This window comes from Phodopus roborovskii, unplaced genomic scaffold (assembly GCF_943737965.1).
Source record: "Phodopus roborovskii unplaced genomic scaffold, PHOROB, whole genome shotgun sequence".
In the NCBI taxonomy this organism is placed as follows: domain Eukaryota; kingdom Metazoa; phylum Chordata; class Mammalia; order Rodentia; family Cricetidae; genus Phodopus; species Phodopus roborovskii.
Window position 1 is genome coordinate 2,178,863 of NW_026126647.1, and position 20,921 is coordinate 2,199,783.

A 20,921-nucleotide genomic window follows, 5' to 3' on the forward strand; every position below is an offset into this window, starting at 1 on the left:
TCTGAACTCTCTTGCTATCAGTGTATAACTGTATATACATAGCTCCCACCTTTTACTTTACGAGTCTGATTGGTGGTAAAGAAATAACATCACAGGGGCACTTTAGTATATAACACGTGGTCCAACTACATGTTTGAGCTTTGGTGCGTTTTCCTGGCATCCTCACAATTAACTACAGGAATTTGCACAAGGCTGTAATTCCTTTGTTTACAGAAGTAGCTACTTCCTGTGAGCTCATTTTATGCCAATTATCAGACTAAGCTTTATAGGCATTTTTATGTTGTCGCTGTTGAACCATTACATGCAGTAACTGTTCATAATAACAGTCTGGTTACACATTCTCTTTTCTCAGTGCTCAATCTAGATGATGAGTCATTTTATTTCCTCAGTTTACAAGGAGAAATAGCAAAAACTCTCAAAATTACAAGCAGCAAACCAGATCTGTACTCAGTTGCTCTGGCCTCAAACTCCTTGTCCTTATTTACGAATCATATCTTCCTATCAGTTTAAAACCCTTTCTTTTGACATTGTTTTAGGATATGGGGAAAGACTTATGATAAATTATTTCTATGATTATTATTTTCATACAAGGAAAATAAAGAATAGGACAAATGTGAAATTTTAAAATCTAGCCTAAATTAGAACATGATGCAACATTTAGCTCTGTCAGACAAATGGCATGTGGAAAATACATACAGGCATGTGTGGAGTTCTTTTTTTATTTTGATAATAACTTTTTATTCAAAATTTTTATGTATTATGTTGCTTACTTCTCCCCTCCCCACTTCTATTAACACAACTTCATGTCAACTCCTCTGTCAATTAATAGATGATAGCTAGATAGATAGGTAGATAAAGCAGGAAAAGCAACATACAAAAAAGTCCTAAATTAAACCAAAAAAATACTTAAAAGCAGAGGTGGGGATGAAAAATCACTAAGGGGGAAAAAAGAAAGGGGGTATTTCATTGGAAAAAAAAATAATATCTCCTTCTCAGCAGGTGTCAATTGCAAATAGATTCTTGGCTAGAAGTGGGACCCTGTACCTACTTCTCTTTCTGAAGGCTAGGCTTTTGTATGGTTTGTACCTATGCAGGTCTTTTCTTGCTTTCAGTCTCTGTGAGTTCATACATGCATCGGTCCTAATGTATCTAGAAGATGCTGTTTCCTCCAGTCCTCCACTTGCTCTGGATCTTGCTATCATTTTCCTTCTGCAAGCAACATTTAACATCCTTTGAACATTTCCTGAATCACAGATGCTGTGTATTCATTGGGGTGTGGAGAACATGAAAACAATCCAGAGAAATATAAACTCCTTCTAAAATGTGTTTTAACAAGTTATTCCTTATAATTTACATCAATGTGACTACTTAGAGTCATTTAATATGTGTCCCTGCGTGTACATAGTCTGTTTTCCCTAATTGTAAAACCTGTAGTGTATAGAATTCTTCTTTCATTCAGTGATAAAATCTAACCCAAAGCAACCTGACATCTCGACCCCATATTTGTGCCAACTATAATGTTATACATTTTCTACTTAAATTTATTTATTTGATCATGTTTGCTAAAACTTGTAGTATGGTCATAACCGTGGGACAAAATAAAGAATTCTGAAACCGTGTACTGATATTCTACAGAAATGTTAAAATCGACTTAATTCCTGTTTATACTTTCTTCCCTTACAGAGCAGCAAACACGACAAGATGTTTTCTCTCAGCCTGATGAAGTTTTACCTTGGTGTGAAAAAGAAAATGAAGCCACCAACCAGGTAAAGGCTGAAAGGAAAGGGATGAGAGGGAAACAAAACAAAACAGGAATTAAGCCTGTTGAAGGGTTAGGGATGAGCGGCCTTAGTTTAACACCTGTAAATCCAGAAGTCCTTCATCTGTGCCTGGGGTTCTTGGGTGGACAGTCTGCGTAGCTTGTGAGTATATGAGAGGCATGATATTCCCACTGTGGAAAGGGTAAGCTCCTTGCAGACTGCCCTGTACCCTGGATGAGTTAGGAAATCCTAGGGAGACTTCAGCAACTTCCAGATCCCTGGCCTCCCATTCCTTGGTAGGACAGGGCAGTATCTGGGCTGTGAGGATGAATGGTCCAAGCACACTAAATAAAAGAAATTACACACTCCCCTCTACTTCTGATGCTTAACTTTTAGAATATTTTGATCCTAGTTTTGGAATTTTCTCTTAGCTCTAAGAACATGGACACTCTTAAGTATTATGTCTTTTTAATATTTGATGAACATATCTTTTAATTGATACCATAATTTGTTATCACAGCCACTTTGATTACCTAAGCAATACTGTTATATTATTCCAGAAAACTCTATAATGACCTATGGTTCTCAGTTCAGTTATTTCTTATTTCTTTTTTTTTTTTTTTTTTTTTTTTTTTACTTCTGCCTCCCTATTTATTTTTTAAGCTTGAGACAGATATAAGTATTACACATGCACACATACACACACCTCATTTCAGCTATTTTTATAGATATTTGTCCTTAGTATATTCACCATATGTTTTACAATAAAAAAGAAAGCCATACCCAAGACAGACTACTTAGGATAGCACAAAATCATTCATGATTAAGATTCAGAGGCTCAAGGATGTGGTACCTTTATTGGCTGAGTTCTGTTAAGGGGCCTTGTATAGATGACTCACATCATGAGGTAAGACAATGGCAGGCATGTGTTTAACATATTGCCTTCCTTTGTTGCAGTTGGGGATTGACTGCGTATTCTGAAAAGCACCACTGGTAAGTTGACTGGCAGCTTTTGACTTCTACATAATATCAACAACCCTGAGTAAAGAATGACATCATGATATAAGCATACAGAAGGGAAAAAAAAAAAAAAAGAAACTTGTATTAAGTTTAGTTAATTATAATCTCACGTCCTTGTAAATGTCTCTTTCAAGAAACTACACCTGATTTCTTTCTTGGATAGTAGATGATAGAGTTGGAATCCAGCTTTTAGGAGATAAGTAGGCAAAATTAAGGTTCAGGTTTTTAAAGATAAGACCTAAGTTGAAACTTTAAAAACAAAACAAAACAAAACAAAAAAAAACTATAGCCTGTTTTCAAACCTGTTTTCTTTTTGTGGTTTTCTTTACATTGTCTCTCTTCTGCCTGTGTCCCTGATGTCATCAAAAACCTGTTCCTCACTGACCTGTGTAGCTAGTCCCCAGGTTGTATGGTTGGACACTTCCTCCTGCCTTTTCCACCCCAGTCCTAGGGTTCAGGGCCCCTTAGCCTGGCTTATGGGGGAGTATAGTGTTTCTCACACTTCCCACTCTGCTTTAGTTTCCTACTGTGTTCCCTACTCAAACACCACTGACTTCTTTCCTGTGACCACAGACGATGATTTCATGACCGCCTGGTGATGGAAAAAGACATTGCCTTAACAAGACGAATGAAATAGAAAACAAACTTTAGAAATGTCGCCCCCCCCCATTTTTCCAATAAATTGTTTTTACCTATTATTTATAAATAAGTCCAATGATGTAAAGGGTATAACTTATTGGAAATGTTCATTATTTCATTCTAACAGGTACAAAGTTTACCTCTTTAGAAAGGGACCACTTGTCACCACCTCCAGACTCCCTATACCTATGTCTTCTAGTTTCTGTTTTCCTGTAGCATGTCCCTTGGTTTCTCTTACTGTGCTGTTTATATGCATGCACGACCAGCTTCTATAACATACAGCGCAAAGCTTGAGAGCAACAGCTGCTTTATGTTGGGTTTTAGGGAAACATTAGTGGAGTGAGTGCCAGCAGACATGTAGTCATGTTTACCTGATGAGACCATACCCAAGCCCTTTGCTATAAAAGATCTCCACCCCCCATGAAAGTGCACATATGTTCCAATCACGGTCTCTGGAGAAAAGATTCTTTACTGCCACGTGTCTGAAAACACAAAATGACACCGACTCCACCTTCTCAAAGTGTAGCTGGTCATTGTCCTCCTTCCAATGGGAGGTTTACTGACATAGTCCGAGTTTGATTTCATCAAACCACAAGTTTGGAAGAGTACAGATATATTTCTTTATTATTTCTTTCTTTCTTTATTTATTTATCTTATCAATCCCAGTTCCCTCCCTCCCTCTGATGCCCCCCGAAACCCCCCTTTTCCATCCATTCCCCCCACATACTCCACAGGGAGCTTGATGCCTTCTAGGAGGATCATCTGAATCTGAGAAGTCATTTGGAGTAGGGACTAGGTCCAGCCTCCTGCCTCTAGGTTAAGGGAGTATCCCTCCATGGAGAATGTGCTCCCAAAGTTCATTTGTGCACCAGGAGGGATACATCCTGGTTCCACTGTCTGAGGTCCCTTAGACTGCTCAGTCTTCTAACTGAGACCCATGTTCAGAGGGTCTTGGTCGGTCCAATGCTGGTTCCCCAGCTATCAGTCTGGGGAGCCATGAGCTCCCCCTTGTTCAGGTCAGCTGTCTCTGTGGGTTTCTCCAGCCTGGTCTTGACCCCCTTTCTTATTGCTCCTCCCACTCTGCAACTGGATTCCAGGAGTTCGGCTCAATGTTTAGCTGCAGATATATTTCTTGATTATAAAGATACTAACCACAGTGTGGTAGAGCGCCTGTCATTTGCAAGTATTTATTATATAAACCTTGTTTTGTAGGCACCTGTGTTGTGACAGTTTACAAGCCCAGATGGAGTGGATGGCCAGTATCTTTATTGCCCAGGTATGATAATCTATTTTGAGTCTCTAATCTACTCTGAGCTATGGTTAAATGCTAATGTGCTTGTAATTTCCATTGGATTTTCCTTTGTAGTATACACAATTGACACACTTTCTCTTGAAGGTATTTTTACGTATACAAAGACCTACATTTTCCATTATTCTTTGAGAGAGGAGGAAACTATTGTGACTGCCCAGGCTTCTTGTTCCTCCAGTGCAGTATTGCTAAGTTTAGGGAGGATGTGCTGGTCCAGATAGTATCCTTGTCTTAGCTCTCGCTGCTCTGCAGTGGCATACAGTTAGATCTTCATACAGAAGGGTACACTTTGTCTTGGCCTCTCATCCTTCCTCCTCTGTCATCGCAGAAGGAAGGCTAGGAAAGTGCATTTCTTTGATCCCTGTCCTATGGTAAATACTTCATAAGAATCAAGTTTTGTTCCCCTTATGATGGATACCAGAACCCGGGTTTCCTTGAAACTGTTCATTAAAGTAGTGTACCCCTCTCAGAGTTCACGGAGAGCCACAGACCCAGCTTCCCAAATTACTCTTCCATTTGAAGAAACATTATTTTGACAAAGGCCTGTGAATTGAATTGGTTTCGTTTTTAACCTTCTTCTGGCTGAATTAGCAACACTGCTTCCCACAGAGCTTTGGATTGCATGGCTAATGAATAAGGTGTCACTGTTGGCTGTTCAGATCTTTTCATAATTCTTACAATGAATACGTTAACTCTAGTCCTTATTTCTTTTCAAAAGCGTTTCTCTGTGACTTCATTTCCTAACTTTTCCATTGATGACTATAGATGCTTAGATGCCACTTTGTTTGTTTGTTTCTTATAAATGCCCGTGCTTAGCTTGGCTTGTTTCTAGCCAACTTTTCTTAAAGTAAATTATCCTGACTACCTTTTTACCTCTTTATTTTTTTACTTCTTTATATCTTACTTTTACTCTTACTTTGTGGCTGGCTAGGTGGCCGTGTGGCTGTGTGGCTAGGCCCTGATGTCCTCCTCTCCTCTTTTTTTTTTTTTTTCCATTCTTTCCAGATTTTTCCTCCTGTTTATTGTCCCTGCCTGCCGTTCCCACCCATCCTTTCTCCTTCCTTGCTGTTGGCCGTTCAGCTCTTTTTTTAAACCATCAGGTGTTGTAGACAGGCAAAGTAACATAGCTTCACAGAGTTAAATAAATGAAAGCAACACATCTTCCCATGGTTAAACCAATGTTCCAAAGTATAAACAAATGTAACAGTAGATGTCACTTTTAATGTCTTTTGCTTTATCACCCATCTGCTGCATTTGTAGGGAGGGAGAAAAAAAAAAAAAGGTGAATTGTTAACGCTTGAGTCATTTCTTCATTTTGAAAGATCAGATATCTGTACTGTATTTAAAATCCAAAACTAAACGTCACGTATTTTGTTTAAAATTGGAAGCATACAGTCAAAAGCTGTTACATTACAATTAAACTGATGTTTTTGTTTTCATGCGTGGAGTCAGTAGACCTTCCTGTTGACTGCCGAGGACTAAATAGTACCTCCCCATTGTAGCACTAATTAAAAGCATATGTGTAATTAGTTGTTTTGTTTGTGCCTCTTCTGCTATAGTGTAAACTCAGTAAGAACGAGCTTCTTTTTTTGGCTTAAATGTGTATCTGTCTCATGGAGCCTATTGTGCTTTCCAAAATATATACTTAGAGTTTCCAAAATATGAAAACAATGAGTAAAGTAAGCAGGTAACTGGACCAGATCCGAAATGAAAAGTGGAATAAGATGGAGCAATTCTCGTGCGTATTGGGGAAGGAGGTGTCGTATATAAGGCCCAGGCTTAGGGTAGGTTTCAGGGAACGGATTCCTGGAAAGCTGATAGGTGAGCTGAGGTCCATGTAAATGTTCCGGGTATTGGATGGTGGTGTTCCGTGGCAGGGACCAACAGCTCCTAGACTTGCTCATTTCAAAAGTATCTTAAAACTCTCACTAAGGGGAGACATAAGACAAGGAAGGTGTGAGGTCCCTGTTGAGAGCATGAATCCAGGGAAGATATAATTGTACTATTTTTAATTGGAAAACAATATTGAGACAACAATGCAGAGTCAGAGGTGGAAACAGGAAGAAGAGCTGGGTGGGGACACAACAGAAATTAAAGACGACCCCAATTTTGTGTTTGCTTAGAAGAAGACTTTTATTTCTTCTGTTGAAGTAGGCCTTATTGTTTTTTTTTTATTATTATTTTTATTTTTTCTTTTGAGCTCTTTTCTGGAGTAAATCTTCTATTTTATTAGATGTCATGTTTTATACTAAAGGTAAGCCCTGTGTATGGGGCACCATGACCATGAAATTGGCATCTTCTTGCTGTACATCCATAGTGAGGTCTGTCTGCCTTCTGCAGCGCCTCCTAGTGAGTCAGAATAGCTCAGCCCTTAAGTACAACATTAGTAAATTATAATTTTGTTATACTTCAAAGTCTGAATACTTAATGGTTTTTAATTTGTTGCATTTGGAGTAATGATATTATCATAGCTTCATATTTCTAAGTAAGTGAAATTTTATCACTTCCTATGAAACTTGAGGGTGCAAATAAACACAAGAATAGGTGTTCTTCTCACTGATAACCTGTTTTTTGGTGTGTGTGTGTGGGTCTTGTGGCTTCTTTGCTCTTTTTCATCCTTTGTTTGAAAGCATTTTAAGGACCTAGAAAATTGATGATAGTAAAACTGTTACCAGAGCTATAGGAGAAAACCAAGAGTTCTCTTAGATCAAGTGGAGCTCATGATATCAGTGAGAGACACAAATCAGCATGCTGGGTTGCAACCCAGTCTTTAAAAATGTAGGCAATGAAAACAAACATTTATAGAAAATATTTGGGAATTTGGGCGTCGTTCTTTCCAAACTACTTCCTGCTGGTAAGTGGCGCTGTCATGGGGGATTCTAAGAAGATACAGAAATCCTGGCTGTAGTCCATAAGGCTGAATGTAGAACCACCTGGTACTCTGTTTCAGGCGGTCTGGCTTGATCAAACCACATTAGTCTGGAAGGAATCCACATCTTTTCATTTTCTGTGGAAACAAAAATAGAAATCCTTTTCCCCAGTAACTTGTCCTTGAACTTAAATTTTGGAGTCAAAGGGACTTGGTTATATAAAATAAATATATATATTAAAAAAATAAGTAAAGGGATAGTAGGAAAACACTCTATGATTGGAAATTGGGCTCTTACATTTGCATATTATTTATAGTATTTAAACCATTACTTAGATATTTGCTTAGCTTTAATCAATTGCCTACATTAGAAGAAAGAATATAATTCACGTAACTAAAATCAAGTCTGCGTATGCAAACAGTCCAAAGACATGAAAATTTCTTTACGAACATTGTTAAACACCAAATTTGTTTATGGTACTTTAAAATTTAATAAAAAATGTAGATTTAAAAAAATGTAGGCAAATGAGGTTGAAATGTATATGTGGATCAAGTTGGCATTTGGATTGCATTGGAAGCTGGAAGAGTACGGACGTTGAGAAATGAAGTACAGAGGGAGAAACAGACCTGTTTAGTAAACCCTGGGGTGTTCCATATTTTGGAGTAGAGTAGACTTGAAAATAAAACAGAAGGTGTAAGAAGGAATGATAAGAAAATCACAGGTAGAGGTAATGAGTTTCTGACTAGTGTGGTTAGTTATGGGTATGAAACCAATGTAGGTTTTGTGATGTCAATCGAATCGACTATAATGTGGGATAGTATATAATTTTCACATATGCCAACCGAAATAATCCAGTAACTAGGAGAGTCATATAGGCCACGATCAGACATAAGGAAACACGGTTGCTTATCATTACTCAAACTCATTATACATCAGAGAGAGTGGTAGATTGTTTAGCTCAGATGATTGGCTACAGTTCAGTTATATCCTGGCCTACTGGGCAGTGTAAGATATAATGGAGAAAGGTTACTTGCAATTAAAACAATTGCTCACAGCAAAGAAAAGGAAAACTCAGTTACATGGCTATGGATGTAGGGAAATTAGTATATCTTACAATATAAAATTATGTATTTAACTGGTTAGTGTTAATTGTTTGAATGAAATCATTGGGTCTAGCACTTGCGAGGCAGGAAAGGCTGTTAAAAGTTTTGGGGAGAAGTAAGAACTAATATTAAAATAATGAGGAAACTAAGTGTCCCGTGGCAGTGTTTGCTAATCACTGTACGTTAACTTTAAAGTGAAATGGATCGACAGAAAAGTCATCTGTAATTTCATTCATCAGCTAGCATGTACTATTGAAACAAGCAAATTATGATGAAGTCCAGGTCTTTGAAGAGACAAATGTAATAGAAGGGGTAGGGGAAAGCACAGGTCTTGAGGAAAATTATGAGGAAGTGGATTTACTAATTCACTATGAAATCTAAGCCAATGACAGGAAAAAGGAGAATTTAGATGATAGTGAGGAGCTTCCAGGATCAAAAGTCAAGAAAGGACTAGGCAAGAAAGTGAGAAGCAGATGACCACAATACAATCCCCAGCTGGATAATCTCTTGTTATGTGACTTCTGAAATCACTTACTAATATCTTACAAATGTCCATTGGAAGCATTCACTTAGACCTGGACCATCCCCGCCATATGCATAGCATGTCCATTTACCCCAAGAATTTGCAAGCACAATTTACAAAATTACCGAGTTCCTGTTCAGCCTGTTTTCTCTCAGCTTTACTTCTTAAGAACATCCTTGTGATAAGGCATCAAAGGTATTTTGGAGAGTCACAACATAAAAAGTAATAGAGTGAAGTCTGAGACTTTTTCAGTTATTAAATATTATGTAATCTATCTTATAGCTTTTATGGATTGAGATAAATGTTTCCATAATTTTAAGCGATATTTATCAAGCCTGACAATAATTGGACCTTAGCTGTAGAACTCTTCAGGATTAAATGAATTTATTTATACTGGTAAATGCAAAATGTGCTCCTCATTGTAAATAAGCAGTACAATATAATGAATATTGTCAATATTTCTGGAAATGAATTTTTTACAATAGAACTGTATGTTAAAATCCTAAGTACACATTAAAAAATTTGCCAATGCATCTTAAAATTTGAACAATGTAAAGGGCAGGGTTTTAGTTATGTATAATTACCATTTTATTTCATCAAATATCTTTATACACGTTTTAGTTTGGTATTTACTGTTTGTTTCTTTAATAGATTGCTGTCTGAGAATCAATTTGCTTTTTCCTACTTCTAAAATGTTAATCTACCCTAGGAAATAGAAAAATTCTTTAAATAACTTTTCATATGTGTATTTTGAGGATTAAGCTCTCAGAGCTTGCAGTTTTACCTGTGGGCACTTATCCCCCATTGCAAAATTAAGTTTTTTTTTTTTTGTTTTTGTTTTTTGTTTTTATTCTAGGCATGACTATGATGGTTTAGTGAACTAATTTGAGGACAAATGCACCATTCTTTCTGTTTTAGAGTGATTTTCACTATAAATGTGTGTGTAAAAGGGTAACATTTCTTTGAAATTCAATTAGATGAAAAAGAACCATTTTTGAAAAGGCCACAAAATAGGGCTAATTTTTTTTTTTCAGATATCCATGCCTTAGGTCATTTTGGGATATACAAGATCAAATTACTTTCATATTAAAAATCACCTTTGATATAAACAGGACGTAAATATTGAGTTACTTCGATTACAGAGGCTAGAAAATATAGACAAGCACATTATTTTTGTTTTACAAAGAGACTTGCCATTTTCCTCCAGTGTTTTCTACCATTTGGTTTGATAAGTAGTACTGAAGGCATGTGTTTGAAATGTAGAAATTGAACTGAGACCTCAAAGCTCGGTTCACTTAAGAGTTTCACGTCCTGGAGCCATGTGCCTGCCGGAGTCAATGTCGAAGTAATTACAAATGGCATTCTCACAGAAAGTAGATTATTTGGCGTGGACGTGTGGGGGAGCCAAGTGACTAATGTGGTGTAGCACATAATGAAATCACACACCGATGGCACTAAACTGTGTTTCCACAGCACGAGAATGATATATGGCCACCAGCTGGAAAAGAACGAAAGCGTTCAATAACCAAAAATCCCAAGATTGGAGGCTTACCTCTGATTCCCATCCAACATGAGAGGGGTACAACCCAGGCCCGGAAGAATATTGAGGTTGGTTATCATTTTGTTGTTCTTATTGTAACCTCCACCACTTATTTTTCCTACGACTCAACATGGCTGAGTAGATTAATTATCTCATTGGCTTCAGAATATCAGTAACCACTTTGCCCAGCTCAATAAGGTCCATAGTACATGAAGAGAACTTTGTCAGTAATCCTAAAACCATTGACCAAGCATCACATGTACATGACGCCACTCACGGTCTCTCAAGTAGTAAAGTGATTTTATGTCTTTAACTAGAAACCCTGGTTTCAAAGCCGATCTCAAATCAATTTCACAAGATTACTTACAGCAGCCATTGAGTGAAAATGGAGCAAAAAAAAAAAAAGTGCTTAGATCATGTCACAGATACTCAAGTCTAATGTCACAATCACAACCCAGGCTTGGAGGAACCTCTGGATATGAATACAAAAATACAAATGATTTGACATTTTGCAACAAAGTGACTGTTTTTCTCTTTGCTGTCTTATGGCATGGAAGAACATACTCACTGTCAATCAGGACATAAAGTTGAGTTGGGTTTTTGGGAGAGAACATGGCTGCACATACTCAAAGCTCTCTTTAGAAATGACCCTTGGCATAGTAACTGAGTTTTTCAGAGAATTAAGAAACAAACAGAAAACAACCTGTGTAAAAGGTGATACAGATGATATATTCTTTGACTTTAATTTAGGCTAAGCTGTTAGAATCATTCTTTTCAAACACTGCACTGAAGTAGGCATATCTTGTACATGTTTTGCTTGTGCCAGAGTATACTTGAATGTTGGTCTTCGTGATCTTATGTAACAAGAGGAAAATGTGTCTCTAAGAAACTAGGACTGAACCTCTGCCCATTCTGCACCTACAGCTTTTGACATTAGCCCACTTTGCAGGGGTGTGGGGTACTTAGTCAAGAATCTTAATTTGAAAAGTCGCATCGCGTAGGCACCTGGGCCAGAGAATCACAGGCTGATCAATGAAGCTTTTATTGAGAGGGTGTTTGCCTTTCAGGAAACACAGTGTCTCCTGACACTGCATTGTGACCAGTAAAGGAACAAATAAAAGATAAAATCTTAAGATAAAAATACATTAACCAGTATCAGCTACAGATAAATAAATCTACAAAATATTCCTAATCCTCAAACCACAATTTTAAGTATGATTTTTTAACATACCTAGAATTTTAAAAAATGAAAAAAAAAAAAAAAAAAAAAAAACAGATGAACTAAACCTGAGAAGTGCTGAATGTTCTTAGAATAATTCTATGTAAGATTGATTGCTAAAAATGTATGAATCATTAAAATAAACCAAATTCTTTTGTAATTTAATAAATTTAATAAATTTGGCAGAGCTTTTTTTGGGTTTTTTTTAAGACAGGGTCTCTCTGTATTGCTTTGGATCCTGTCCTAGAACTTGCTCTGTAGACCAGGCTGGCCTCGAGCTTACCAGAGATCCACCTGCCTCTGCCTCTCGAGTGCTGTGTTTAAAGCATGTGCCAACAATGCCCAGTGAGATATTTTAAAACTGTCCCAATACTTTTAAAACACTAAAACTTACTTTAAAGGGTATAAAGGCAACATTAATTAAAAACAATTTTTTTCTTATGAACCATTAAGAATTTTACTATAGAATTAGAGCAACATGTTTATATTAGAGAATATAACTACAAAATACCTAAGAATTCTTGCTCTTGGTTTTAAAATTAATATGATTTAAAATCACCACGTAGAATGCATTGCTAAGAAATAATACAATTGTATCATGACGTGCAGTCAGGAAATGTTACTTTGCAAAGTAGTTGTTGGCATTCTGGCAAATGTTGACTTGATTTTCATACATTTCCTTTGAAAGAAGTTTCATGAGTGCCTGATGTAGACAGGGAAGGCTTCCTGGGGACGTCTAACATTAAGTTGGTAAATTACCAGTAAGATAACTGAAGAAATCTAGAAATGAAAATTGTTGGTTGTAGAAACTTCCTAGGAAGAGGCAAATGAAATACTTAGACTCCATACTCCTTGTGGCTCACCCACTTCCCATAAAATTGTGAACTCCTTCTTAAACTTAGGTTCTTCAGTTGCTTTCCCTATATGGAACTAGTAGTCCCTTCTTCACAGTGTTATCAATGGTGACTAAGTTCTGCTGTACGCTGCACACGAGGATTTATGAGAATGAGGCCTTTCTTGCGGCTAATACACACTGAGACAAAGTCATGAGGAGCATGGAGGACAAAATGGGATTATTCATTCCAACACTCTATTCATAGTTGGGCATGGTATTGTGGCCCTTTATTTCAAGCTAATCAAAGAGTTGCGTAGGAGGAGACTTGGGCCCAGAGTTACAGGCTAATGTCGGCAGTATAGCGATAGCTTGTGTCAAAAGGAAAAAAGATCTTGAAACATCTGTAAAATAAAAACAATGAAGAAAAACAACTCACATAAAACAACAACAAAACAGATGGTAAATTCGAATTCCAGTCTCTCTCCCCATCTTCACTCAGTGGCCATTTGACGCGATGGAAAAGAACTCATAGGCCAGCCCGACACCCCGCTCCTACCCTCCTAAGTGTTTCCATGCAAACTGCTTGATTCTTGGATTTTTTGTTTGTGCACCTTTACAAAGTAAGCAGTGACATTGTATCAGGACTTAAACCCCATTTTATAACACAGATATTATCCATTTATGCAGAAGTTCATCAAGGGAAGTCACTCCGGATTTCTCCACACTCATATTCATACGTGTTGGTCACGTTATGTTTTGTCATAATTATCCGATGCCCGTGACCCCCATGCCTGGGAAACTCTGTGAGCATCAGACAAAACATGTGAAGGATTTGCTCTGAGAAGTTGTTCTCCATCCATTGCTCTGGCTGTAAGAGTGGGAGCTGCTATCTGAAACTCCATTTCTGTCAAACCCCAAGGCAATACGAACTGGCCCTGCCTGTGCCACCTTCTCTCCTGGTTACCTTTGCCACCTACATCTCTCTGTTGAAGTAATGGCTTCATCATTTAATGCCACTGCCACACCACCCTTCCCCTCATGCAGGACACATAACACATATACTATGAGTTGTGTAGCGCACATATGATCTCGTACTCTCACTTTCCCATTATTTGACTTTTAACATGTTACTTCTACCACATGTTCCTGCCTTCAGGCACAATTATACATCACTAATGCTGTATGTAATACTGCTTGAGTACTTCACCCTTAAGTTATGCATCAAAAAAAAAAAAAAAAAAAAAAAAAAGCCAAAGTTGTTGCTTGTTTGCTTGCTTTGGTTTGGTGTTTTTGCCGTTTGATAGTTGAAAGATAGTAGGGTTGATCACTGTGAGATAGATGATGGCTGAATGGATAGATAATAGATGAGATAGATAGATAGATAGACAGACAGACAGACAGACAGACAGACAGAGAGACAGACAGATAGAGCTATATCTTACACTTACTGAATTGTACTACTCTGAGAACCTGAGGCAATTTCCCTCAGATATATATTGCCCGGCCAATAGATATCACACATTCTGCCTTTCAGAATCCATCCTTTATTCCTTGCAGATGATTGCTTCTAGGACCCGCCAGTACTCTAACCTACTGATATAAAAATGGGTATTAATACATGCAAACACCATATTCCAGTAACTTTAAAAGCTGACTGAGAAATCAGAGCAAGTGTTATATTGGGAAAACTTCCACTGGTTAAACATGATGGGAGAAAAGTAAAGCAGGAAGACAAGTTGAGTAGATTAGTATACAACACTGATTCTCAGTTTCTTTACTATGCTGACTTATATATCGTGACTATGAAATTAGGGGTTATAACTCTGAGGCATGGACATAAATCCAGATATCAAAGGTCAGCAACGGAACTGTCATTTCTACCTGCTGTGAGAGGGGAAAAAAATAATCACCTTTCTCCAATGGAATGACGCTGTGTATCTCAACCACTCTGGGGCAGATCTCATGTTCTGGAGTAGGCAATCAACAAATAATAGACTTCACAAATTTTATGTGTGTGTTTATTTGATTGTAGTATGATATCTGTCTTGTTTTATTGTTAGGTGTTGTATTTTGTCCTCTAGGATTTAGGTGTTTTGTTGTTAAGTTGCTTTTGATTTGCTTTTTGATGAAACGCACAACACGCGTGTGCGCGCACACACACATACACACACACACACACACACACTGAAGTAAAGAATGGGAAGCATCAACTCTTTGCTGAGTGTATTTGCTAAGCATCGATTATCTCAATCGTTGGTTTACTCTGACACATTTGATTTGATTCTGCATGATTTTAGAGTGCAAGAGCAGAACTGGAACGGCTGCGGCTGGGTGAAACGCGTGACCGAGACTTCACGGACCCCAGCCTGAAAGACAGAGCCTCCCTCATAGCCCAGTGCTTGGAGCACAAAGACGACAAACTTCGGAATCGTGCCAGGAAACACCGCAGTTTCAACTGCTTGGAGGACACAGAGGCGGAGGTCCCACCCAGCCTACCAAGGGGCTGTAAAGGCCCTAAGACCCTCAAGAAGACTGAGGACAGGAACAGCAAGACTGCCTTAGAACCCGATCATAAGCTGCCATCAAAAGTCATCGAGGAGCTTAGTGTGGTTCTGCAGAGGTCGAGAACCCTCCCAAAAGAGATGCAGGATGAACAGACATCACAGAAAGAAATAAAATGAATCACCACACGAGTTATTATTTTTTTTCTTAACGTTGTGTGCAAACCAGGAATCAAACTGTAATTCTTGAAGTCCTTTGTCTAGACAAATTTCTCTGTATTTAAGAAATTTGTTCATCTATACCTAAGCATTTAAAGGACATTTTAAAATATGTATATATGTGATTAAGTATAAGATCAACTTTATTTTGGTCTGGAAACTTGTAAAGTTCAATTGTATTAACTGTAATAAGTCTTTGGGTTACTGTAAGTGGCCAGATCTTTGAAAGTAATTGTGTAAGTGGGGGTTATTTATGAGCAGAAATCTGTACTGTATTGTAAAAAATGTTGTGTGTACATGAAAGCCTTTGAAGTTGTATCATATTTTGCACTTTGAAGAGGCTTGTATATTAAGTTGCCGTGTATTTTTAGGTTTACATAGCATCCATCTTAGGGAAAAGAAAGGGAAATGAGTTCAAAAGGGAAAAGATTACTGTAGTGCCTGTTCAACAAACATTGGGAACAAAGGCAAGAAGTTAAGAAAATATTCCATTGCCCATGGAGGTGACCTCAGATTCATTCTCATTCACCAAGAAACAAAACATGTTAAAGAGAAACTGCTTGTTAGGAAAAAATAAACCCTGGTGTCTTGAGTGTTTTCGACAATAATATCCAGCCAGCCCGTCAGTGGTGGCACAGGTCACTGTCATTTATGAGATCAGTAGACAAGCCCCAACACATATTCAGAGACATTTTTCAGTGTCTACTTAGAGGATCTGGCATTGCACTGAAGAGTGTGTGCATGGATCCAGCCCATATGTTATTTGCACAGTTGCTGCATGCAGACAATTCTTTAGGGCTCCCAACTGTGTTTATGGTACGAACAAAATTCATCACCATGGGATTCATTGCTATTTTTCCTTTATCCTGTTTCTGATTGAAGATGTTGCTTCGTTTTTACAATGTAAGGTTGTAAGTCTTAACTTCTGCATTGTCAGTATCAACTGCCAGTGTGTAATATGTGGCCATTTGAAGGAGCCAGTGGCTAATTACGTAACACATTTGCAGGCGGGCACTTCATGTTCCATTTAGCATTTCCCCTACCTTTGGAAATGACATATCCCTGTATTTTTGTTGAGACATAATAATCAGGTACAGACTTGAGAGTTTTCATGAATCAGACTACACTAGCATCAAGGACAGCACTTTTTACTAATTTTATTTCCCAAGTTGAGTTGACGTGTTTTACAACTGCAGGTTATATAGCTGATCTTTATTCCTGGTGAGTCTGTGTCCTCTCCTGTATTTGGGGTCTTTTCTATGTGCTAAATCCCTTGTTTCAGTCTCTCTCTCATCATAGGCAAGCAACATGCTACGAAGTAATAGAGCTGTCTTCAACTGAGAAAGGCTAACCTCTTTTATTTGTTAGGGATTACAGAGTTTACCAGGAGTAAGTGGTATTTATTCTTTAAATCCAAATAAAATGTAATTGAAATAAAAAGTAGAACTGCGTGGCAGTTTTATGAGCTGGTGGCACTACCGAGGAACCTCCTTTAAAACAAGATATTGTGTGGTTTGGGAAGGAAACTTAATTTTAGTAAACTTATTTCTAATAATGATATTTATATTTTTATGAAATAAAGAGACATATGGAAATAAATATGATTGGCCTTGTGGCAAAGTGTTGTGCGCTTAGACTTACCTTAAGGGAATTTCTCCTGAAAGTTGGGCTTGAAATCTGTCCACTTCTGTCTTTCCTTCTTTTCATGAATGATTGTCTCTATTTTCAAAATGTAACGTAAGGGCTAATGGTTACATCTCACCGATTTTGAGTAAAAATTAAAATAGTTTTGCAAGTCCACTGTAGTGTGACTCTTCTCTATTTCCATTACTCTCAGAAGTCAACTTTTTCTGGCGAAATGAATCAAATGCTTTTTATTCTCTCTTTTTCTGTTTAAAAAAAAATTTTTAAATCTAACTGTCCTCTGTCATTTTAGAAGCACATCAAAACAAATGTTTTATTTTAAAGTCTGAGTACCTGCATGTATTTCCTAAAAGGAGTGACAGTCCTCAACTTTCATTTCTGCTCCTGGAAACTCAGTTATCAACCATGATCTACAGTGACATTACCTGGTGGTTCATCAAAATGGCCCTGAGAACTGGAGGAAAAGCTCTGCGTTATGGGCAGATCAGCTGCCGGTTGGCATTGCTCATAAGACAAATTTTAGATTCTAAAGCATTTGAAAAGTGCATATTGCAGAAGCAGGAGCTTTAGAAAATGGGGGATGCTTTTTAACATCTTATTAGCATGTACAAAGATGACTCACACTCTTACCAGCTATCGGAATTTCCTCCATAACACACCACTCAACAGAAGTGAGACGGAAGCTTAAAATGTGAACATTTTGGCATCACGTGCATCTATATTTATCTCTAATTGGAAACTACACGCTAACAAGTCCTACAGATTACTAAAGTGTGTCTCTTTTAAAGCATGCAGTTATTTTGGTTTAGTATACTTTGACATGTTCACAATTGAATTGTCTACACCTTCTCTCTCATGAATGTATATGTAGATTGTCAAATTTTAATAACTCATACCTTTTCCAAGCTAAGACTTTACATTTTTTATATTAAAATATCTTTATTTAAATCAGAGCAATAACTACCTTATACATAGTTGTTTTGTGATGGCCATTGTGTACATGTACAATTCATCAATGAACAGACATGCATTATAAGTCAAGTGTATGAGGCAAATTGGTAAATAATAATAGTATAATCAGGATCAATCTATATTAATGTGTTTGTATAGGTCTCATTTTACCTAAAGAGCTATTCTCTGGCTTTCAGAGTGCTTCTAGTGGTTTTCTTTTCCTTTTATACTAAATTGCAAACTAATGAAACCAATTTCCACATTTTATTGATTGAATTGTCCTAACAGCTAACATTTAGCCATAACCTTCAAAAATCTCAAAAAGGAACTTCCTTTGAGGTAGGTCTTTTCAGTCCTTTCAAGAATGGCTTGCATTGACAGCAGACCGTGAAAGTAAGCTCTGTTCTGTTCTGAGAAGTGCCTGAGGAGGACATTAAGGCATGCAAAAGAGAAAATTGTGTGGGTGGATTCATGCCCAATAGGACCACTGTGTCTCCCTCCCAAATATGCACCACTGACGACTACACTATATCTCAAACTCTATGTTTCTTGACTTTTCCATCCCACACCTTCTTATTGTTTCCCATGTCAAAAACTTAGGGGATAAAGACTAAGTGGGTCATTTAGCTCATGAGTGACAGACTAACTTTTCAGTCTAGTACAGAGTAGCTTTAAAACTTCCTAGGTTTCTGGATGAAAGTTCTTTGATGACAGGGTACTCACCCATGTGATTATAGGCGAAGGCCAGTCTGGGCACCCTCTGCAGTATTGCTATGAACTAACTTTTTGAAGCCCATTCCCTATATGTGGATGCCTTGCTCAGCCTGGATGCAGGAGGGGTGTGGGTTAGTCCTCCCTCAACTGAATGTGCCAGGCTTTGGTTAATCCCCATGGGAGGCCTTACCCTTTCTGAGGAGTGGGTGGAGATGGGTTGTTTGGGGTAGGTGGCGAGGGAGGGGGAACTGTGGTTGGTACGTAAAATGAATAAAAGAATAAAATTTTAAAAAGCTTTTGATGTTTCAGTTAGAGAAAAATGAGTGGAAAATTTGTAGGAAAGTGTCATAGGCAAGGATGCATATATTTCCTGGGCATCTGCTTAAAATGGGATATTTATATGTATATAATGTATGTATATATGCATATTATACATTATGTATTATATATATATATATATATATTAAACTGGATGAAAATGATAACAGTAAGATGGTAAGTAAAATCCCCAATATATCACTAACCACTTCAAGTCAAAATAAAATATGAATTCAGCACATATGTTCTTCCCTTTAGATACGTTTTGACTTTAAAATTGGTGTTTAAAGTCAAAACTTGAGTGGACATATTCGTGCTATAGAGACATTAATTTCCAACAAAGCCGATGTCCCTGAACTTTCATAATACAACATTCTTTATGAACAGAAGGTTTATTTCAGAAAATATATTTTTTTTCCTATGAGAGAGGTCATTCCTCCAGGGAGATATAAATGAATAAGCTCTTCTATCTCTAATACAATTAATTGTAACCTTCAAGATGCAAAACCCAAGTTCAGAATCATAGGAGAAAATGTCACCCTGGACAGGTGGAAGTGCTTAAAAGCATAACCAATTTTACAAATATGCATCAGTAAACTTTGTACCACCACACACTTTCTACAAATGACTATCCCAATGAAAAGATTTTTATATTCATCCACATAATACTGCAGGACTTCATGGATATAGCCAGTATTCTTGAATAAATATGAATCGATCGTGTTTCTAAAAAATTTTTCCAAGCTAGTCTATTGCCATGTAAAAATAGTGAGAGGCCTTCAAAGAAATATTTCTTCTCTAATAAATGAACTTAACATCATTATGCTAAATTAAAACCTTTTCTCTTTCTCTCAGATAAATGTGTGGTATTATAAGATAGAAAGATCTGAAGCAAATGGGTTAATCACTCATTTTCCAATTATGTAGGAGAAAAGGAAATTAGACATCTAAATAACAGTTTAGAACTCATTAGAAGTTACATGCTGAACGTGATATAGTTTACTAATAGAGAGATCCTTATATTCTCATATTGGCATAGATTATACCTAACCATGAAAGTTGTGTGTATTCATAAGCCAAGTATACACACCTGACAGGTAAATAAGAAATTATCACAGAGTTTTAAATCATTACATCTTATCTTAGGCTCAGCGATGGATTCTGTAGCTATGTCTACAGAATGTTTCAATAATATTTAAAATATCTCAACCAACATAATTCAAACACTGGAAACGCTTAAATAAATGTTAGTATAGTTGACTATTCAAATGACAATCAAAGCTAGTAGTTAGTGCATATGTTAAAAGATGTGAGTTACAATCACTTAATTTAAACAGAAACAGGCTATTTCTATTGGTACATATTTTAAATTACTTCTGCAAAGCAGCTCCTGTAACCAATCATTTTAAATGCATTACAAGCATCCAGCAGGGATTCAGAATTGTTGTTTATAATCTCAGGATAAAGTACATAGTTTTGAGTCAGCATAAATTGGAGCAACTAGCTCTTTTACACATAGTAAGATATTCCATATTTTTATACATGCAATGGAATGATGTGGGATGTTCTTCTGTAGCTGTGGCTATGTGTTGCTTTGAATGGTTGATGAGTAAAGCTAATTTGGCCTATGTCAGGGCAGAATATAGCTGGGTGAAAAAGCCAAACTGAATACAGACAGAAAAAAGGTGGGCAGACACCAACCACCGCCAGAGAAGCAAGATGTGAGGTAATGCCACAGACACGTGGCAATAAGTAA

The 20,921-nt window shown here is 37.2% G+C and overlaps 1 protein-coding gene across 2 annotated transcripts in view; it reads left to right on the plus strand.

The window, feature by feature from the left end:
* Arap2 (ArfGAP with RhoGAP domain, ankyrin repeat and PH domain 2) overlaps window positions 1-17,340 on the plus strand; it is a 149,957-nt gene extending 132,617 nt beyond the window's left edge. For both annotated transcript variants that reach the window (XM_051174029.1, XM_051174028.1), the window contains 5 exons: window positions 1,684-1,766; window positions 2,718-2,753; window positions 4,632-4,695; window positions 10,698-10,832; window positions 15,116-17,340. In XM_051174029.1, the coding sequence (XP_051029986.1) occupies window positions 1,684-1,766; window positions 2,718-2,753; window positions 4,632-4,695; window positions 10,698-10,832; window positions 15,116-15,499 (702 nt within the window). In that variant the 3' untranslated portion in view covers window positions 15,500-17,340. The remainder of the gene's footprint in view (window positions 1-1,683; window positions 1,767-2,717; window positions 2,754-4,631; window positions 4,696-10,697; window positions 10,833-15,115) is intronic.
* Window positions 17,341-20,921: the final 3,581 nt, after the last annotated feature.